This window comes from Athene cunicularia (genome assembly GCF_003259725.1).
Source record: "Athene cunicularia isolate RWA chromosome 23 unlocalized genomic scaffold, athCun1 chr23_part2, whole genome shotgun sequence".
NCBI lineage: Eukaryota > Metazoa > Chordata > Aves > Strigiformes > Strigidae > Athene > Athene cunicularia.
Window position 1 is genome coordinate 1,151,871 of NW_020799131.1, and position 21,971 is coordinate 1,173,841.

The window sequence follows — 21,971 nt, forward strand, 5'->3', positions numbered from 1 at the left end:
GCTTTTCCCTATCCCCGGGGCGGGAGGAGGCGGGGCGGGACCTGACCGGGAGGAGCGAGCGGAGGTGGGGGCGACTTGGCCCTTCCCGGGGTGTGCACGTGTCCTTTCCCCCCTCCAAGAGCGGCGATAATGGCAGAGGCCCGCGCCAGCGGAGGACACGCTCGTTAATTAGTGAGATGCTAAGGAGGGGCTGGGGAGGCCTGCGCCCTCCGCGTGGCCTTGTGCCCCGGCTCCTGCCGCCTCCGGGCTTCCCACTTGCAGGTCCCCAGCCCTCGGTCCAGCCGCTGCCCCGCTGGAGGTTTCAGTTTGCCGCCCGTGCCGAGTCAGAGCAAAGCAAAACCCCGCAGGGGAGGATCGGGTCCCTCTGTCCCCCTTTCCCAGCACAACTGCCTGGTAGGGACGCCCTGAGACCTGATGGGTTTAGACTCGACCCAGCTTGAACGCGAACATGGTTCCCTTCCTCGTGGTTGGGGCTCTGCTGACTCTTGCTGGGGGCTCTGGGGTTTCACCCTCTGATTGAAACACTGACAGGACAGAATTCCTGGGAAATAATGACAAGCCAAGTCTGCTGAGAGTATGGATTTCCATAGGGGTGTTTGGGGGTGCCAGTTTGTAACCGCTATTTCATCAGTGATGTCTGGCAGGCAGCTAGTAGTTATTTTGTAAAAATAAACTAAACATGGCACGCTTTGAGGGTTTAGGTGTGCAAAAAAAGCAAAATATGGTATATGTGTATATATACATATGTGTATATATGCATACCCACCCAAATTCCTGCCTCGGATAATGGTTTGGGCTGTTGGAGTAGCTCTGCTTCCAAGGTCACCTGAGAATAAACTGCTTGCCCTTTCTTCACATAAACCATACAAGTGTCTCTTCTGAAAACTGAGAATCCAGGAACTGGATCTCCGCAAAAGCCACTGGATGTTTTCTCTGGGAATCAGTCACGAGGCTGATTTCAGTATCCTGGCACAGACACAGACAGGGACTACAAAGAATAAAGGCTGCTCAAGGGACATGATCTGGTCTCATTGCTCTTTTTTTCTCTCCACCCTTTCTCCCACCCCCTCCCCGTTTCCTCTACCAGCTTGTGAACACATTCTTTAGTTTCCTGAGGCGTAAAACAGATTTCTTCACCGGTGGAGAAGATGGAGTAGCAGAGAAGGTAAAAGCTTTTATGTCTTTTAACTTAAATGCCACCCATATTTGTGCCATACTAAGATTTCCCTGCCTGAACAACTCAAAGCATTATGGTCCATCTGAGGGACCAGAAGCCCGTGATGCTGGTGAAATACATCACCGAAGCAAGATAATAACGAGCTGCCCCTATCTGAGGTGAGGCACACACGATTGCTTGTTCGAATCGTACCGACAGTGCAGGGTTTTTTGCCATGCTCTGGCCAAAGGCTTATTTGGAAAGCAAATCTGCCAGACACACTGACTTAACGGTGACAGACACCGCTGTGTCGATAACCCCAGGTTACCTTGTTTGTTCATCTCAGAAAAAGCACAAAGTCCACATCTCTGCACCTTTGTCTCGGGGCTGCGGTGCCTGTACGGAGCGAGTGTGCTGGGGAGCAAACTGGGGGTCTGGGCGGCCTCACTGGCAGCCTCAGCATCTCTATCCAGCAGGTATTCCTCACCCAGCTCAGGAGCTGAGAAATTCAATTGTTTTACTGTAGGGAAATAAGAACCAGAGCATTCAAACACAAACTGGCCAGGCTTTCTGAAGATTTCTTGCTTGTACTTAACCAAATATCATCTTTTCCACTTTCTGGACTACTGGAACTCCACCAGCAAAGCTGCCGTGTTGAATGTGTTAGGGTACATACTAATTGCTAACACAGTGTGTAACGTACTCTGTCTAGTCTCTAAAGTGGCAAAACTAAGGCAGGTAAGGGATGGGAAAGAGGATGATTTCAAAGTAAGAAAGATGAAGCCTACTGTCGTTTTTGTTAGACTAGAGAGCAAATCCCCTGATTCCTGGGGACTGTGCTATTGTTGCTGGCAATTCCATAGCAAATTATGTCTGTGCCTGTAAAAGAAAAGTGTTTGTGTCCTTGGGTGGTATCTGTTAAAATGTTTTATGGTCTTCTGAAAAGGTGCTCAATACAGAGTCTCTGACACCATAGTAACTGTGACAAAAACTGAAGAAGCTGTTTCCCCAATCCTGCTCGCCCTTTGGCACGAAAGAGAAAAGAGAGGGTGGGAAAGTCCTTGTCTTTTATGGGGTGCCATTCCAGGAGCCCTGGTGTGGAGTGAGGGGGGTGTGGTGGTACGTTGAGAGAAGTGCAGTGTGTGCACACTGACAAGCTGGGGCAGTGTCAGTAGTTTGCTCACCATGGATCATCGTGCGGTTGGGAACAGAGGCTGGGAGATGCACGTCTTGAATTCTGTATCCTAGGAGACGCTAGACTCGCGTTGTACAAATAAAACTTGCTTTTCCCTTTAAAACAGAAGAAATACTTGGTGGTTGGTTACAAAACTGCAAGGTGTGGATGCTTTGAGTTGCCCTGGAAAGGTGCTGAATCCCTCTAGAAGTTTCTGGGATGTATTATACCAGTATTTATCAGTACCTAAAACCCCCATCTGCAAAATCTCTCCACTGTGATTCCTTTTCTCGGGTTCTGTCTATATTGTTTTCCAGAGCAGAATTCAGTTCTCATACGTGCTGCTTTGCACAGTGCTGCTGGTGTTATCGACCAGCAATTGCTCTGGCTTCCTGCCTGTGTACTCAGCTTTCCCTCTGAGCAGTACGGCCCTTTGTATCAGAGACCTTGAGATTTTGCTTTTCATAATCACAACAGCATGAGAATTTGGAGTGAGGTTTGCAGCTAAAATTGGTGTAGGAGTTGGCCCCTAAGTGTAAAACACTGAGCTTTTCCAACATTTCTCCTCTAAATCATGACACTTAATCTTAGACCAGTTGTGGGAAAGATCAGAAATAGGTACAAAAACCCCTCGGATTCAGTATCTCCATTCTTGGAGCTGTCTGTCTGGGTTAGTCATCTGCTCTGCTCATCCTGCTGAAATTGCACAAAGGCCAAAATAAATGGAGACTTTTTATCTTGTTATCTCCACGGAAATACACTTGCTGTGTAAGGAAGAAATAGGGAAGGGCTTTATTTAAATATTTTGAGTTTTCTCCTGCTCTAGATTCTCAGTCAAAAAACTAGAGTGAAAATGAAGGGAAAAGTCACATCTGTATGACTAACAAATGTTCTCATGCTCCTCAGTAGACAGTGAGTTGGCTTCACTTGAGTTTGTAAAAGTGATTTTTTAAAAACCCTTTGGTTTATGTTCCTGTCTCAGCTGATCACAGATACCTTCAACCATCACAACAAACTAGCTCAGAAGGAACGGAAAGAGAAAAAGGCTCGTCAAGAGGCAGAGCGGCGTGAAAAGGCAGAGAGAGCTGCGAAACTTGCTAAAGAAAAGCAAGAAGCAAATGAGCCAAAGATTAAAGAACTTACAGATGAGGAAGCAGAAAGGCTGGAGCTGGAAATCAACCAGGTGAGAGCGATGTCTGGTGCCTGCAGGTACCATCTAGGTCGTCTCCTCCACTGGCCTGTGTGTAGCTCGGGTAGCAGTGAGCGGTTCAAATGGCTCAGACTGGTTCCTTTGCAGCGTTGAGAGCACCAGACTGGAGCAGGTGTTGTGTTTCAAAATTAACTTAGCCTAGGCTCAACCATTGCATTTTTCCGTGGATTCTTCATTAACTCACTTTGCCTTTCTGCCTTCAGCAAGCGCTCTGATTGTAGCAACACCCTCAGCTACAGCCGTCAAGGTGTGAGGACCGAGGGACTTTTCCCCTTGGTGGTACTGCTTTCCTGTAACACTTTTAATGTCTGAAGATTCTCAGTCAGTCTTGGGTGCAGTTCCGAGTCCTGCTCTTTAGTTTCAGCTGTAGAGACTGAGGCCACCTAGTGTCAGACCAGCAAGTAACACCAAGTGCCGACACTTGTCTGAGCATGTTCGTTCTCTTTTTCTAAACAGAAGAAAGAGGCACAAGGACAGGTTAACAGTGTCCCAGTGAAACCCTCAGAGGATGAAGGTGAATCTTCAGATTCTAACAAACAGGTAAAGCTCATCTAGGGACTTTATTTTAGGGTGAAATATGTTTCTGGACAACCCTGAGAACTCTTGTGAATGTGAGGGGATGTCCCATCTGGCTTGCTTTAAGAATGCATGCTTAATTCTCAAAGGCTTCAATATGTTGGGTTTTTTTTTTCTTTTTTTTCTTGTAATTACATTTTAACAGAAACATTCAGTTTGGGCTAAATTTATGTGAATATCAAATATGTGCACCTGACCTGAAATTCTTATAAAAACAAAGAAAGATTAATGGAAACTTGAAAAGCTTCTTTCTTTATGCTTTAAACTGGTTGCTTAGGAAACAGATGATGAAGAGGAAGACGAGAAGGATAAAGGAAAACTTAAACCCAACTCTGGCAATGGAGCTGACCTTCCAAATTACAGATGGACACAGACTCTTTCAGAACTGGATGTAAGTATTGCCTTATTGCCAGGATCTGAGGAATCTGAGATAGGGAATAAGAGCAGGTGCTGGTAAGAACAGTGGAGCAGATGGCCTGTATCTCAGTTGCCTGTGGAAAGTTGTACTTAACAGCAACATTTTGATAGCTGGGAGAGAGCTTGGTAACTAAATAAAATGCCCAGAAGCTGTAGATAACTTTGAAAAACTTTGGTCTTGTTTTAACAAGACATTAAAATCCGCTTCCCTTTTTATGTTCCCTTTGAGGTATCGGCCATCCTGTTGCCAAACTTGCTCTTGTATCTTTTCACCTCCTGCTCACTCAGTACCCCAAGGACAATATTGTGTGCTCTCAGTCAGGTGAAACCAAGGCAGAAAGTCTTAGAACAGCAGCACAAGAGGGTGAGGAGACACTGCTCTGCTCAGCTGCTCAAATCTGATCTTTGTCTGGTCCAGCTGGCCATCCCTTTCAAGGTGAACTTCAGGTTGAAGGGGAAGGACGTGGTGGTTGATATCCAGAGACGGCGCCTCAAAGTTGGCCTGAAGGGCCACTCGCCTGTCATTGATGGAGAACTTTTCAATGAAGTGAAGGTGGAGGAGAGCTCCTGGCTCATTGAAGATGGTAAAACAGTCACCGTGCACCTGGAGAAGGTAAAGCAGAATGAATCAGGGAGGATTCAGACTTGTCTGCCTCTTCTGTGGTGAAGTAAGAGTCTGACAAAACCTGTCAAAGCCCTGGGCTTTGTCACCTGAAAGAGAAGAACCATGCTGACCCTTGGCACAGTGTCAGTGATGCTGCTGGAAGTGGGGTATTGCAGGTTCCCCCTGTCCTCAGCCTAACTTCATGCTAGTCCAGGATATCCAATTGATTGCCCAGCAGTTCAGGAAAAGTTGGAAGGAGATCAGTTGTTTTAAAATTGTTCCTTGTGGAATAATGCCATGTTTTGACATCTGTTAGTGACCGGAAAATCCCGGGACAGACCTTACTGCGTGTTGTGTCCCTTCTGGGCCTCTCCAGGTGATTTGTTTGCTCTCGGATTTCACAGTTGTGGAAATTCAGGCTACCTAAAGTGGTTCAAGAATGAAAGTAGTACCCTTAATCCATGTTCAGACTGTACTGACATTTAGAAAACTGTCAAATAAAGGTCGATTCCAGCAGCTTTTTCCTGTCAGAGACATAAATTCCTAGAGGAAGTCCAGGAAAAAAAATAAATTCTTGCTTCTTCATCCTTTAGATCAACAAGATGGAATGGTGGAACAAGCTAGTCTCCACAGACCCAGAAATCAACACCAAGAAAATTAATCCAGAGAACTCAAAGGTAAGAACTCCTCTTGTTTTACTGACTGGAGCCTTCTCATAAATGTGCTCAGACTCAGCTCACATTCAACTCTGTGTCTTTTTTTTTTTTTTTACCAGCATGAAACCAGTACTGGCAGTACTGCTGCATAAGTGCCCCCAGAACTTGAAATGAATGAAGCTGAGTCTATAGATTAGTGTCTGTATAATTATTTCTGCAGCCCGTGTGCACAGCGTAGCGCAGCCTCCATGTATTTAATGTTCTCTGCAAGCGGGGTGGATGTATGGGTTTGAGACAAGTTATTCCAATTATGATAGAAGTTTTTGCTTTTAGTTGTCAGACCTGGACAGTGAAACTCGCAGTATGGTGGAGAAAATGATGTATGATCAACGACAGAAATCCATGGGCCTCCCCACATCTGATGAACAGAAGAAGCAAGACATTTTGAAAAAGTGCGTAGGCCTCGTGAATTTGTGGGTGTTTGCTTTCCCAAGCCCCTCTTCTCTTCCTCTTTGACACAGATACGTGAGCAGAAAACAGCTTGGCCTTCAATCCTACCTGTGTTCACATCTGCAGTTACATGGTCATTGGCCAACCCCCAGTGTCTATAAAAGCCTGTGGGGGCAGAAAGCATAACGGGAAATTCTGGGAATAGCCTAGCTCTGGGATTGTCTTAATCTGCTGATTTCAAGTCCAGAAAGCATGTTTGAGACTGGAGGTACCGTCTCTACTGAACTTTAACATGGTCTTGATTGTTTTCTAATCTCCCTCTACTCAGTAGCGCAGATAATGGCCCCTCCCCGCACACCTGCCACCAGACAGCTGTCTCCAAGCCAATAGTGCTTTTATATCTTTATTGCCCTGTTTGGCCTAAATGCACTTTGGCGAGGAAATGACTGCTGGAGCTCCCAAGGCCGTTTGGGAAGGCGTGGAGGCAATTCTGGGTCATGCAGCTTCTTCGACAAGTGCAAACACACATCTTATCTCAGGATTGGAAGGAGGGTTTAGTGTAGCAGGCCTGACTCCTTTCCTTCCTTGGCTTATCTGTAGCGGCAGGAGCGTTGCTGTGATCAGTGTGCCAGGTACAACTGTTTTAGAGCAGAGACCAGGCTTTGTAGAGCCTGGCTCTGGAGTTAGTAGCACGGGAGGTAGCCCTCTCCTCCTGGGAAGTCCACACACAGGGCACCTTGGCAAGATCACTCATTCTGTGCTCTGGAAGTTTGGCTTGGGCGCAGATTGGTTGGTAAAGAACGGGTAGGAAGTTTAGACTTTGCTCAGGCTAAAGTAGACTCGGTGGTGCCAAGGTGGGTCCTAATCTCTGCCAGTGGAGCCCTCCTGGCTGCTAAACAAGGACGTTCTTCGCGCAACAGTATTTCTGTGGAAATGGAAAGTGGAAATGCTGTGGTGGCGTTTCAGGGGAAACCATGAGGTGAGAGCACGGAGGAAGACAAGACAGAGGCCTGCCCTTGCACGCTGTGCGTGAATCCTCTGCGTTGTGATGGGCTGCGTCCCCTGGTGAACTGCAGGGCAGAGGAGGGAGCCAGGAGCTTCTGCCTGCACTGATCACTCCTGATTGCTCCTAGGCACAGCGTATTATTCTCAGAACTTTCTGATGTGGCAACCTGAGTCCAAATAGTCCTATCTGCTGGGATTGCAGTACAGTGGCAATCGGGTTGCATCTAGCTTGAAACCAGATTTCTCTGGTCACGTCCTTCATGAGTTTTCACTGTCGCAGCACTGGAGATATTCCCAATGTCCCCAGTAATGCTTAAGCGAACACGTTTGAGCTTAAATCGTAATTTGCCCTCACAATCTCCCCTCTGCCCCATAATCGGTGTCATAGCTGCTACGTGTCCGTCCGAGAGGTAACAGTTAAAGGGTGTGTGTTTGATAATTAATAACTCCCATGTGTCTGGACTTGCTGACCTTGATGGCTGGTAGGATTGCTGATACCACTGACCCGAGGAAAGCCTGTTTGTAGTGTGGGGAGCACGTCCCAAGGAGCTCAGCAAAACAGTCCCTGCTGTGGAGGGCGTGGGGAGGAAGCAAACTTGATAGCGCAGGAAGTAGGGATGCCTTACCCCCCAAACCAGAGCTGTTCTGTGGCTCCTGCTGACTCACACCTGTGTTCTTGTCTTTGTTTTCCTTGCAGGTTCATGGAACAGCACCCAGAAATGGACTTTTCAAAGGCTAAATTCAACTGAGCCCTCCCCTTCTCTCCCCTCTTTCAGTCAGGATGGGGCAGGATATGTATTGCCGGATATCCCTTACCTTGGGCAAGTAAACACTTCCAGCACCCCCACCCGAGCTTGCTGCAGAGGCAGCTTCATGAAGTCGCCCTCGGTTGTCCTGTGGCAGCTCCAGCTGGAGCCCGCGGCGACACTTCCCAAACGGCCGTTAGGAGAGAAGGAGGGGTTAGAGCAAGAAAGGGCGTTAGGGCTACAAGAGCCAGACTTGAGAGGTTTTGGGACATATCCTTAATGCATCGCTTCGCTTCATCTCCTGGCTCTTCAGAGCTGCTAATCCACTCTTTGCCATTTTGGTTTGGCAGCAGGTACTCCTGAGTTTTCACTCCCTTCCCCTCAGCTTTCCTGCTCTCCTGTGAAAACAAGGGCCAGTTTATTTTCTAAAATAATTCTCCTGCCTCCTTGAGAAAGGAAAACACCAGCCTGAACACCAGCTATTGCAGCAGAGACAGACTCTGCTCCTCCTTGCTGCTGTTTTGATTCTTGCCAGAAGTGGAGGCGGCTGAGCCCCGCCGGGCTTGGGCTCCCCTCGCAGCTGGAGAGGCTGACCTGCTGTTCTACAGCAAGGGAGGGCTGGGGAGCCTGTGGCTGTGGGCAAGGGAGAGGATGTGGGGGGGTCTTTGGGGGTGCTGTTCTTGCTGGGAGTGTGTCTCCTGCCTCTTTTCCAAGAGCCTCTCTCCCTGCTGACTCCTTACAGGCATCACTGCGTTCTTTCTGAGCTGCCGACAAGTGGCATTACTCTGCATGTTCGTATCTTTGTTAAAACTGCAGTGCAACATAAAGAAAAAACGTGGCATATTTCCAGGTAGAGTGTGTGGTTTCTCCTACAGAAGGGATCCAGGCTGGGACGGGAGCTGGGAGCGGGCAGCGCCTGGGAATGAGGGAGCCTGGCAGGGGCTGGGGGTCGTAAATACCCCATGGGCTCCCTGCTCCCACCCAGCATTTGCTCCCCGGCTCAGGAGAGGCACTTGGAGCTGGTGCCTGGCTCAGGAGTGCTGACAGACTCCAAGCCCAGCTTAAACACTCGGGGATGACCAAGGCTCCACCCTCCACGGCGCAGCGCGTGACTGCACTGAGGAAGCCACCCTTGCCCCAGGTCTTCTTTATGATGAGCTAACGAGGAAAGTGTCACGAAAGCCCAGGCTCCTGTCAGTCCTTTACAGGCTACCCCAGGTCCCTGCTGCCGTGGTTCTTGCCTCTGCCACCCCGAAACATTTTCCCCTTCTACCAGAGGGAGCAGGCACAAACGGCTGAAGAACCTGCTTGGGCAAAGTCCAGCCTGGCATTGCACCTGGCGTGTTTTTATTTTATTTTTGAATAGTAGGCTATTGTTTGCATTTAGTCTCCCAGTTTTATAGGCTCTTGGGGTCAAAAACCAGCACCCACCCAGTTGAGCAGTGACCTTGTGCTGAACAGGGACTCAGGTTGGGGCAGCTGCCTCTTGACTGCTCAGCTCTAGGTCCTCCCACCAGTTCATCTCACGGTTCACCCCACACACGTTTGCGTGTCTGTGCTTCGGCTCTAATAAAACAACAGCGTCTCCTGTTACTGTAAAAAAAGTCAGACTGTGCTGGCTTCGAAGGTGCTGAGCCCTGGAGGGGGCGTACCTGCCAGTGTCTGCTCTGAGCCATGGTGCGGGTGAGCGGGGAGGGCTGAGCTGTTTGGGGCTGTGATGAGCTTCGCCCCGTTCTCAGCTATGTCGGAGCGCTGCTGCTGCTGCTCCCTGGGGCTGTTGGAGATGGGGGGAGGCGACCATGCTCTGCACCCGCGGCAGGATCCGCATCCAGCCGCCAGCCCCTCCTAAGGAGCAAGCACAGGCAGGCAGTGGGGCAGCAGACGGGGACCAGTTGTAAACTGGTACAGTTCACGGCACCACCCCAAGCCCAACCAGTAGCTTTGTTACTTCCCAGTTACCACCTCAGCCCTGTAACCGACACCAGAAACCCCGAGGTGACCTGAGGCGATCGCTGGCAGCTGCCTGTATCAGTGGGATGTTAGAGGGCTTTGTGCTGCCTGTTCTAAGGGCAGAGCTCCCTCTGTCACCAAAACCCCAGTCTTGGGGCTGTTCCTGTCCTCAGCCCCCGCAGGGTTGTGACAAGGAGGAGTTTGACAGTTGTGAGTTCTCCAGGCTCTGCCTGGTGTCACTTGCAGGAGGCAGGTTGGGTAGGAGCTGAGAGAAGACAGTGTTAAGACAGAGGCAGTGGCAGGAACCCCAGAGGAAGCTGGGGGACATTTTTTGGGGGGTGCAAGGAGCGTCATTGCGCCTTTCAAGCAGATAAAAGGAAAAGGCAAACAGTTGGGAGAAGGGGGCTGTAACTGCGGCTCCGAACCCGCCGGCAGGTGAATGCCCGGGGCTGTGTTTGTGAACGGCGGTTGATCCCCTGGACTTCAACCCTTCCAGCCAGCGGAACAGAAGGTGTTTCTCCTGACGGCCTTGTCCTCTGCAAACACCCGGTTGCCACCAACTTTCCCCAGGCCAAGGCAAATCCAAAACACCCTTTTGCTTCCAAAAGGCAGTTTCCCCTGGAACAAACCACGCCGGGGCAGGACAGCGCTGGCCTGAGCAGCTCCAGAAGTGGCTTAAAGAACACAAAGCCTCACCTCGGGCAGAGTTACCGGAGACCACGGCCCGTGGCCTCGTCCTTGCGACCACAGCAGGGAACCACTGAGCACCACGAGGGACCAAAACCCGACAAATACATCCTTGTCCTGGCTCCCAGCAGATGTTTCCCGCCCCAGGCCCGGCAGAGCGTGGGGGGCCGTGCTGGAGGGTGGCAGGTGATGAAGGTCCCTTTGCCTTTCCCCGCCCGTGTCCAGGCACCGTGAGAAGCCGTTTCGGTGCTGCCACCCGCCGGAGCTGCCGCTGCCGGCACAGCCCGGAGCTCCTGTGCCCGCCTGGCCAGGCCCTTTCTCACGTTCTTTAAAAGTAAAATCTTGCAGGCATACAGGCTCTGCAGAGGGCTTTCTGTACGGTAAAAGTTTCCCTCATTTTTTATTTTTTTCGAACAGCAGCTCTTGGCATAGCTTTTATTAATGAATATCGCAGCTCTGACTAGTTTGGAAACAGCCCAGACTGCAGGAGTGCTTTGGAGAGAGCAACGAAACAGCAAAACCACAAAGAGGGAAACGGAGGCGCGGGGTATTTAACATTACTGCTTAATCTGAGGAAAAGTCACAGCTCCTCTGTCACTGCTCAGGACCAGGCTGTAAAGAATTGGGGTCAATCCTTCAACTTTCAAACTTCTAAGCCACACTGAAAGAAATAATTCAGTAGCTCAGGGTGTGGATGGGGAAGATGAATTTCTTTTCTTTAACACTCAAAGCCTTGTGCATCCGTTCCCAGCTGATCTTAACCCAAACCCAAGGAACCACCGGCAGCGGGTGGCTTGGGCTGTGCAGTGTGCGGGGTCCTGCTGAAGTCCCTGTACTTGCAGCACGGTGAGGACTCGCGCACAGTGTGAGTCCCTGGAGAGTCTGGCAAAACCAAGCCCAGTAAAATCAAACAAAGTCTTCAGGAAAAGAAAGGTGCTGAGTCAGGCTCCCAAAAGGAAGTACCTGCGTGAAGAGAGCATGTTGACATGCACGCGGCCAAGTAAAGGGCTTTCGTGCTTATAAGATCTCCACTTGGGCAACCAACTCTTTCTGCCAGATCACTCAGCAGAACACTCAATGTTATTGCTCAGAGCAAAAACCACAACAGCAACAGCCAAGACAGCTTGATCGACAGCAAACAAAAAAACCCTGTGGATTCATTCCACGTGAGCAAGGAAACCCATGATCCACACGGCGAATCAAAAGCAGGAGAGTTGCTGAACACAGGACTGACAGCAGAGACACATTGACTACGGTGTCACGGTTTTAAATGCAAAGTTTTGAAATCTGTCCAGAAATTGCTGTGATCTTGCCGCAGCGCTTTGGAAGCAGCCAAGCTAGTTGGGAAGCAGCTCTGTGGGGCAGGAGATGACCTCCTGTGCTGAGCACCCAGCAGAGCTGCACTGAGCAGGGACTGGGATCGAAGCCTCCAGAAACATTTTTTTTTTCCTCCAGGGATTCAACGTGCCCAAGAGAAGCAGAAGCAATTGTGTGTGTTACAGCCCCTCGGTCACTCCAGCTGCTTGACTGAGTGCTGAGGGGAGACTGAAGAGCTTCCAGGAAAAGCACTGGAGAAACTTAGAGAGGAAGGGTAGGCAGAGGGCAGAAAAATGGGCCCAGACTTACAGGGGGAACTATCAGGGCAGCTTAGGAGCAGGTGGGGACAGCGGAGACAGCAGTGACAGAGCCACGTGCCTGCACAGCGTGCCAGCGGTTGGCCAGCAAGCTGCTGCTGCTGCTGGCAGCCTTTGCTCTATTCCCCTGTGGCCTCAGCTGGCTGGTTCAAGGGCTCCAGACACCAAAACATCTCTGGAGACCCTTCCCAGCCGAGAGAAGGCAGCATTTACCTGTCCACTGCTTTAAAATCCTTCCAGAAAAGATCTCTCGCACAGCTGCAGTGGTCTCTGCCTGCTGCTGCTGAAGGGTGCCTGGCCAGGCTGAACTTGGGGCAGAACAGGCAGGGGACCAGGCACAGAAGGACTCAAGTTTAGGCTAAGACTTCTGCCTGGACAGACCAAACTTAAGTTAAAAAAAAAGAGGGGTTAGTATCAATCCTTCACACCATCCACTCTCTTCCCTCGAAGGGAAGTTGGTCCTGTGCACCAGAGGGCAAAACCCACCCACAAGCACCTCCCGGCTGTCCCCTGCCCAGGGAGGGTGAGGGACGGTCAGTGGCAGGGAACAGAGCTCCGTGGGTTATCAGCTGAGTTTTTGTAGTGAAATTAGAAAGTGCAAAACTGGTCCTTCAAGTCACAGAGTCCAAGGCTGAGCCAGCCTCCCTCCCCAGGCAGATCCTGCCCCACCATCAGGGACAGCAGCCGCTCTGGAGCAATTTGTGCATTTTCTAGCAACAGCTGTCTGCACCACAGGAAAGGAGTTGGAAATTCTCCCCTCAGGCTCAGTTCCTCCAGAGCTCAGTTCCAGCATCACCCCTCAGGGAAGGCCTGGGTTTTCCTGGTGTGCAAACGGGCACTACCCCAGAGGCTCCTTTAGTCAGTGCCCAGCTTCCCTGTGTCCCACCAGCCCAGCATCCAGCCCTGTGATCAATCTCCCTGGGCATGGGCAAGTGCTGCCAAATGGATGAAAAACTCTGTCTGGGGATCAGCACCCCACCCTGCAACCCCCCCAGCCTGGCCCAGGCTCCCTCGCTGAGGGATGTTCTCCCCAAACTGATGCACGCAGGAACATAAAAGACACAGCACAGGTGAAGAGCACAATCTTTTGCTTTATAAAAAAGACCAAATCAGGTGTTTAAGGCCAAGGAGTGCAAAAGAATCCCGTAAGACACCACAGGTGCACCAGCTTCAGGGACCATCGAGTTGACAGTCTTCCTTTTAGTGAGTTTTGGGGTTTTTTTGGGGGCTTTTTTGCAAGCTTAATCCATACACATTCACTCTTCGTACACAGACTAAACATTAAAAAAAAAAAATGTCTTATTGCATCTGTCATAGCGATTGGCAGCTCTCTGCAAGTCCATCCTCACCCCTCGTCTCCAAAGCTCCAGCGCACAGACCACAGAGCTCCGTGTCAGCGTGACCCACACTGACGCCTCAGTGCACAGGTTTAAGTAAACTTGTCCAAATATGTATGTACAAATCCATTCAGAAGCAGGACGCCGAACGGGTCCCTCAGTACATGTGGCATTCAGAAGGAGGTGACCAAACACAGCTCCTCTGGGAGTCCTGGGTTGGCCTCGCTTCAAGTCTTTTCCTTGCATAAACAGCTTTAAAAACAAAGCAGGGAGGGGACGCAAAATCCACATCTCGGTCTCTCCCCTTTATTTTCAAACATCTCTCTCTGTCAGTGTCTCAAGGTGTGTTCTCAGTACTGTCCATGGTTTATGAAAGCATGCTCTGAAATATGAGCAGTTTACAAAAACAGGCTCTGAAATGTACAGTTCGAGTCCCTGTTAAAGGGCTTTGGCTGGTTAAATAAGCCTGAGTGCTCATGTGAAAATATTAAATCCTTTTCCCCCTATCCAGGCTTTTGAAGAGTAATCACAGGCTACGAAATAAAGGCACATTTCAGTTCAATTAAGGCACGATTCAGTTCAATTAAGGCACAAAAATGTGGTCCACACCAAATCACAGGGCCTATTTTGGTTTTCCTCTCCCCAGAAAACAGTGGGCGTTTATTCTATGGCTGGTTAAATTCAACTAAGCGTTTTCTATTCATGTCCAAGGGCACCCGAATGTATAAACAGGTCCCATGGCTTCACGTGTTTACTTTATGATAAAAAACCAAGTGGCAACACCAGTAAAATAGAGCCTCCTCCTGCTGCAGCCCTCAAGGTCGCCTGGTGTGGTGCCCTCAGATTAGCAACTCACATCTCTGGCCTCCGGCGGGTGGCTGGAGAGGGGCGAAGGGAAGGAGCCGGCGCCGAGCACCCACCGGGCAAAGGCAGGACCAAGCAGTTCCTAACAGACCCTCTGGAGACTCTCAGGAGAGGCTTTCCTTTTGAAGCAAGCCACTTTTAAGAGAGTTTCCAGCAGAATAAGTCAAATTAGTTAGAAAAACTTAAAAATGAACTGACTATTTCCTTCAGCTGCCATAACCCGAGCTCAAGGCTGGCCCAGGGACACCAAGGGTAACAGGGGAAGGTGGAGGAGTGAGGAAGAGGTGACTGCACGGCACGGGTCAGCACGTGCAGTTGGTTAACACCTCATGCCCGCAGTTCACGTCGGACTGGCAGCGGCTGCAGAGCTGCTCCCTGTGATCTGCTCGGGAAGTGCGAGCAGGGTGGGTGGCCGGGCACCCCACCCCTCCACGAGGGGCACTCTCTCGGCAGACACGCCAAGAGGGCAAAGAGTAAACAAACCACATTACCTGAACCTTCTCCTTACAAGGCAGCAGATGACAACACCACTAAAGGTCAGCAGGAAGGAGGCACATCTGGCTACTGCAAACACCAGGGCTAGAGGACTTTGGTTTTTGGGACAAACCCAGCCACTTTAGAGATTTGGGTCCCTAGAGAGCAGGGGCTTGGCCTTCACTATAGCATCAGCACAAACACAGACACACCATCCAGTTATTCCCTACCCAAGTTAACTTATGCAACGCCAGGAAGCAAAAACTGTACAAAGAACCTCAAAGCAGGGAAAGGACTGGGCCACTGAGGTTGCTGAAGCTACACCTGAAGGATGGAAATCATAGAGGCACAAGTTATGTGATACTTCCTCGTCCATCTTCTCCTCCCTGGGCACACATTCCACCTCCCAAGTTCATCAGCTGCACAAGTTCACTTCCTTGATGTTCTACATAGTCCAAAAAAAAAAAAAAAATCCAGTGAAATTCAGACAGCAGGAGAAATTTGGCTTCAACAAAGGATCAGGGTAGACTGGGGGGGAAAAAAAAATGTGGCATAGCACACTCCATATTGAAAGAGGAGAAATCTGATTGCAGCAGAGCCTTGGAACTCCTGCTGCTGCTTGGGTCCTTTTCCTTAACAATACACCTGAAGCAGAGGTGCCCCAGATGAGTCAGTCTCTGTGTCTTGGAAAGAAGAATCTCTGCTTGTTGGAGAGCCTTGGAGAGGAAAGAGAACAGATGGTGACATTAGACAACGTGAACTATAGCAGTTCCTGGCAGTTAGGCAAGCAACTGCCACAAAAGGCTTTGTGTATCATGAGGGAGGAGAAAGCCACACAAAGCCCAAGGCAGGGAACAGCCCTGCCTGTATTGTAGCCACCTTCTAGGAGGGATCTGTTATTACGCAGGAGAAAACTTGTCTTTTAGCCCTGGGCTGCTCTTTGGAGTGGAGCACACATGCCACAAGGATCAGAGCTCAGGGGACAGCCTGTCACTCTCCCCTGCTTCCCTTTTGCACAGTTCCTTTTGTTCCCAGTATAACCCCGCTGTGACCTCAGCTGGTCACACCCAAAATACAGCCCCAAACTTTGTCAGGATACCCAGAGACCCAAAATTAACTCTCGGGCTAAATGCTGTGCATGGACAGAGAGCACTCCAAACTTGGGTTTCATTCTCTTTCCGAAGGACCCAGCAACTCCGGCAGACGTCAGGGGCTGAGCCTCCTTCACTCCCAGAGCTCGAGAGAACTACAACTCTTACGGTAACCTAAGAGGCAGATGTCAGCTCAGCCTTTGCAGATGGTGAAAACTGAGGGGATATGTAATACAAGAATCCCAGAATCATCTCAGTTGGAAAAGCCCTTGCAGCTCCTCCAGCCCAACCACAAACCTCACCCTGACCGTTCCCAACTCCACAGGATCCCTCAGTGCTGGGCCAACTCGACTCTTCAACCCCTCCAGGGATCCCGGGGACTCCCCCCCTGCCCTGGGCAGCCCATTCCAACGCCCAACAGCCCCTTCTGCACAGAAATCCTTCCTCAGAGCCAGCCTGACCCTGCCCTGGGCAGCTTGAGGCCATTCCCTCGGGGCCTGGCGCTGGCTCCTTGGCTCCAGAGACTCATCCCCCCTCTCTGCCCCCTCCTGGCAGGGAGTTGCCGAGGGCCAGGAGGTCTCCCCTCAGCCTCCTCTTCTCCAGACTGAACCCCCCCAGTTCCCCCAGCCGCTCCCCAGCAGACCTGTGCTCCAGACCCCGCCCCAGCTCCGTTGCCCTTCTCTGGCCACGCTCGAGTCATTCAATGGCCTTTTTGGGGTGAGGGGCCCAAAACTGAACCCACTCAGCGAGGGGCGGCCTCCCCAGTGCCGAGCCCAGGGCTCAGATCCCTTCCCTGTCCCTGCTGGCCATGCACGAGGGGGTCAGGGCATTCCCCTCACTCCTGCGATGCCTTTGCAGCTGAGACCCCTGGCCAGGTCCATTACCTGCGCTGCTGTGCCGCCTCATGTTCCTGGCCATCACATCTGCTGGTGTTTCTTCCGATATTTGCACAGCCAGATCTGGAATGGAAACCAAGAGGGCCTGAGACAGGAAAGGACAGGCAGCTCTGACTCAAGCTGCCTGTCAGGGAACGCACAGGGCTCTCCTTCCTAAGGCACCAACCTCAGGTAATAGGAGAGGGAGAGGCTGATTCTTCAGATTGCTTCCACCATTGTCTTGGTAATCTGAGTTTTGTAGTCCCTAAATACCAGGAAGTAACAGCAGCCTTACTGCTAAACTGGGAAGCACAACAGCTACTGGGTTTCCTTTGCTACTTCTGGATGTCTCCTCGCCCCCCCATACTCAGCTTTTCAAGGTCTTTCTACAACAAACTCTCTTACAACCTGTTCTGGAGGTCAGGCTTCCCCAGACAAGGAGGAAAGCATCCTCAGCAGAGCCAGGAGGCACTCATGCTGCGGCAGCAGCCCTCCCCTCCTTTTTGCAGGGGTCTTACTGGCTGCTCCTCAACCCACCGTGTAGAGGAATTCTCAGCTCCAAGGAGACCCTCTGTCATGACAGTCTAAGGGTGGCATTAGCAAAGAGCCCTGGTAGAACACAGGGGAGAGAGACAGCTTAGCAACTGGACATCCTCTGGCACAAGCCAGCTCGTCTGGTCATACCAGTTAAGTTTGACTCACGGTCTTTCTGCCTAGCTTAGAGGTGCAGAGGAATTATTGCAGTAGCAGCAGAATAAGCCCTTATATTGCTGAGAACAAACTGCACTGACAGTGAAAGAGACTATGAAGGAAGCCAGGACACAGTGAGTGGTGAGGAGCAGAGGTCTCCAGTAACGGGGAAGGACCTCTGTTCACACATCCCAGGGGAACAAACCCAGCCCCAAGACAGACATCAGCGTGCAAACCCTGTTCCATGGCTGTGATAAAATAACCCTTTTTTATTGAAGCAGCGACACCAAGGAACCCACACGTACCGTCTTGGCTGATGACCATGGACTCTAGCATCGTTTCGTTCCCGCTGTCTGGGGCATTGCCTCTGCTGGACTTCTCCTCGTGGCTCTGGCTGGCTGGGATAGAAATATGGGGCCGGACCCTACTTTTCCGGGTGCTGATGCGTATGATGCCTCGGACCAGCCTGCATTCAGCATCCTGCTCGTCCAGGTTGTAGTCCTGAGTTATGCTATTGATGAGGTCTGAGATCTTGTTGGTCTTCTCCAGGAAGACAGTGTCTGATGTGCACTTGGCCAGCTCATCGATCTGGTGGACGCTGAAGAGCTCCGTTAATTTCTTGAAGATCAGGACGTCGATCTCCCTGCTGGACATGGAGCCGTTCAGCTCGCTGATGTCCAGGTCGGACTCGTGGAAGGAATAATACTCCTCTGAACTCCGGTGGCTGCTGGGGAGTGGTGGCTTTTCTATGCTGTTCCTGAAGGGCTTCTCTGGGAGTAGCTCTTTGCAGCATGAATCCGATTCCAGGTGGTGGCTGGGGCTCCTGTTTTGATAAACAGGAATGCCCTTCAGTTTCACATCTGGGTAACTGAAACTGCTACCCATGCTGGACTTTTTGATCTGGTTCCCATTCTTCTCAGTGGGAGAGACGTTGGCGGGGCTGTTTGGCAGTCGCCCGTTATAATCTCCGTTCTTTCCATCATCAGTGGAGGTCTCGGTGGGCCCCGGATAGGGGATACAGACACTGCAGTCCTGAAAGCAGCCCCCACAGGTCACTATACAACAGAAAACAGCCTTGTATGTATTCCAGGCCTGAGACAGAGAGGAACAGCAGAAGCTCTGGTTTGGGGGAGCCTCCGCTGTACCAGAAATAAAGGTGATTGTTTCTGCCTCTCTCCCGTTGGAGTCTTTGACATCAGCTTTGCGGCTTTTCCTGTCCCGCATCTGCTGGGCTCTGCTCCGGCTCTGTTTGATTTCGGGCGTTGAGCCACTGAACACCTCCAAACTGACATCTGTCTCCTTGGATGCTCTGGTCCGCAGGGGCACGGCCTCCTGGTAGGACTGGTTCAGCTGGCGGTGGCTGTTCAGGTCGTGGGGAAGTCCTGTTTTCCGGCCCAGCATGGCTCACCCCTCACACACCTGGAGAACAAGAAGGTCTCAAGTCAAGCATCTGTCACCAGTCCCACCTTAGCGAGCCGCTGCTCAGCGGAGGAGGACTCTAACGTTCAAATTCAGCGGTTCTCAAATTCAACGTTTCAATTATTTACAGAAATATTTTGCATTAGGACTCATGCTGTTCTCACTTGTCGCACAGAGAGGGAATCCAGGCTGTGTTTCAGGGCCCTCTGACGGCTCTGGCTTTGCTGCTTCCTTTCGGCAGACGCTTGAATCAGAAGAGCTGTGTTTTAAAAGGACTATTTTTCAGACATCAAAATCCCTGTAACCTTCAGAAGAGGTTTCCTCAATGCAGCTGGAAGACAAGTCAGGCTCCAGAGCAATAAACGAGCAGCACAGCCGTAGGTGGAGCCAGCTGACAGGCTCCTAAGGGAAAGTATCTTCTTTTAAACAACTTCCCCTTTGTCTTGCATTCCTTAGGATTAAGCTGGGCCCTGACAGCGCTTATCTGTTTCAAAACACACCGTGCCCAGGAGGAGATGACAAGCAATCAATCATTATACAAACTGCCAATTCAGTCTCCAGGTTATTCGATGTTATTCAAATTTAGAGGATTTAGCAATGACAGCGTTACTGACACTGATGATTTTTGCTACTCGTGCTAAGGCTGTTACCCTAAGGATTTCCCTAGGAAAACTGTCTTCATCTGGATTAAAGAAAAGATCTTGTCAACAACTTGGTCTCAAATCATGCCTCACGGGAGCAAAACCTTTACCTTCTAGAGAAATCCTACAGCTCAACTGTTTTTCTCGTTGACACCGTACTAACACAGCTGCCCCAGGTCTGCACGCAGGAGAAAACTCTTTTTACAGGGTACTACGTCACACTTTAGCTCCACAGATCCAACACGCAGAGTTTGGCACATTAAATCTCCCTCTCATGAAGAAAGCTCAGCACCGGGAAATGGTGAGGGAAGTCAGGTCAAGGCTGTCACTCTCCACTTCTATTGCTGCTGCTTTTATCCCAGACTGTAGCGGGCCCCTAAATTGTCCACGGTTTCTAAGCTTCTTGGCTAACACTGCTTTCACCCCCAAGAGATCCTTTTAAATACTAATTAGGCTAATTAATAAGCAGTGAGAGCCCAGCTATAGCTTAAGTGTTTTTGGACTATCCCTGCTGCTCTACTATATACTTTCTATAGGGCACCTCAAGCATGAATAAATAAATCTGTCCTACTTTGTTAGAGCATTGTCTGTTTTTTTCCCCCCTTTTTTAAAAACAAATAGCAACGTTGCCTCCACAAAGAAACAGGCGCAGACTGAAAACCAGGCAGTTACAGCACACCACTGCTTTCCAGGAATATTTTGGCTCCATTAGCTTATAAAAATCCGTAAGTAGCTCATGTCCCAGGAGCTCCCTTTGCACATTCCTGGACAATATGTTAAATATAAAAGCCCCAGACGCTCCAATTTCAGTGCTGAGCAGGCAGAGCTCCCTAGACTCAGTATCAGCTGAGAGTTTTGATTGCTTTCACTTCACAACAACAGGGTTTTCTTCCTCAGCTTCACCATTTTTGTAATGCAGTTCAAAATTGAAAAACAAATGGAAAACATCTGAGCTGATCTAAGCACAGAACTGCTTACTGGGGTGTTTCTCTCAATATTGAGGCCTCATCAAGAGATCCAACATCTGCATTGCACAGTAACAATCATTTATATAACAATATATAATATTCTGGAATTTCAGAGCATTTTTGACATAGAGAGGAACATTATCTCAGCTCTACAGAAAAAGATTCATAGGCTTAGAGACTAAACCACTTGCCTGACATTGCACAAACCCCCAGCTGCATCTCCAGCCCCGAGCGCTGAGCTCACCCCCTTCCCGTCACAGCTCATGTTTCCGTGACCACTGGATCACAGAAAAGTTCCCCGGGAGCACACACAGGCATAGCTCCTCGATCCAGCGGCTTCTCCAGCACAAGCGATGGACCGGACCCAAACCCGCAGCCAACTGCTTAAATTAGCCATAAACAAAAGCTCAGACTAAAATCCACAGCTGAGTTGATACTCACAAGATCGTTGGGAGCCTTCTCTCTTCTCACGCAGGCACCGTGTGTGAATAGAGAAGATCCTTCTGAAGAACTTCAACATCTGCTTCAGAAGAGCACGGAGGGATTCACAGACAGTTTGCGCGTCTAAGGGTTAGCCGGGGTCTAAGATCTTCATTGTTCAGAGGACAGGATTTCCTTTGAAAGTTTTTTTAAAAATGATAAATTAATTTCTGAATCTACTCAGTAAAGCAAATAACCATCTTGCTGGTGCTGTTTGAAGCTGGGGAAGGCAAAGCATTAACTTAAAAAGGGGCCAGAGGATCTAAATTCAGGATACAAGATTTACACACAGATACAACTTCTCTTAGATATATGGAAGCATCAATAGCCGTTTCTGAGTTTTCTAAGCAGCCTTGGCAGGAGATGAAAGCTGCCTGGTACAGCTCCTGGACTCCTGACTGCTCTGCTGGCACCGATGGAGACCCTGGCCCAGAGTAACACGGATCCGGCCTCTCCTCTGTGTCCCCTCGCTCACCTCCCTGGGATATAAACAACCCGGCCAAGGAACTGCCTCTCACCACATGCCTCCCTCTGCCCCCCGCCCCCAGCATCCCCCGTTCAGCTGACAACCAGGACTCCAGCACAACGCAGGTAAAACAAATTTGCCCCTTCCTTCTCACAAACGAAGCGCTGCAAAGGGGGGAGACCCGCCTGGGGACCAAGCAGAGACCCCTCTGCCTACCCTGGGCCCCCGGGCGTCCTCGAGACGGTGGTTTTGGGGAAAAGAGAAGCTGGCAGTGGAGAAGAGCTGGTTCCCAGCGGCACCGCTGACCGTCCCGGCGAGGCCTGCCCCTTCCCGCAGAGGCTCCCCCCCGCGCTCCCCCCTTCAGCCCCCAAAGCCAAGCCGGCCTCAGCAGTGGGCAGAGA

At 50.4% G+C, this 21,971-nt stretch overlaps 2 protein-coding genes across 2 annotated transcripts; one reads left to right on the top strand and one right to left on the bottom strand.

Moving 5' to 3' along the window:
* Positions 1-1,024: 1,024 nt before the first annotated feature.
* On the top strand, positions 1,025-8,837 carry NUDC (nuclear distribution C, dynein complex regulator; the record flags this gene model as incomplete). The annotated part of the gene is made up of 8 exons (XM_026863477.1): positions 1,025-1,165; positions 3,313-3,513; positions 3,997-4,080; positions 4,394-4,507; positions 4,952-5,146; positions 5,731-5,814; positions 6,127-6,245; positions 7,946-8,837. Coding segments are annotated over 8 exons (990 nt in total), but the record flags the coding sequence as incomplete, so codon positions are not given.
* A 4,507-nt stretch (positions 8,838-13,344) lies between these two features.
* On the bottom strand, positions 13,345-21,914 carry KDF1 (keratinocyte differentiation factor 1). The gene is made up of 5 exons (XM_026863474.1): positions 21,787-21,914; positions 21,066-21,239; positions 17,902-19,015; positions 16,916-16,990; positions 13,345-15,656 (listed from the first exon to the last, which is right to left on the bottom strand). The coding sequence occupies exons 3-5, from the start codon at positions 18,995-18,997 to the stop codon at positions 15,574-15,576; spliced, it is 1,254 nt and encodes a 417-aa protein (XP_026719275.1). The 5' UTR covers positions 18,998-19,015; positions 21,066-21,239; positions 21,787-21,914; the 3' UTR covers positions 13,345-15,573.
* Positions 21,915-21,971: the final 57 nt, after the last annotated feature.

Coding starts and splice junctions, on each gene's coding strand:
- KDF1 (XM_026863474.1), bottom strand. CDS start 18,997: ATGCTGGGCCGGAAAACAGGACTTCCCCACGACCTGAACAGCCACCGC. Junction 16,991..17,901: donor CATGGTCATCAGCCAAGACG/GTACGTGTGGGT, acceptor TTTCCATTCCAG/ATCTGGCTGTGCAAATATCG. Junction 15,657..16,915: donor GAGGCGGCACAGCAGCGCAG/GTAATGGACCTG, acceptor TTCCTCTCCAAG/GCTCTCCAACAAGCAGAGAT.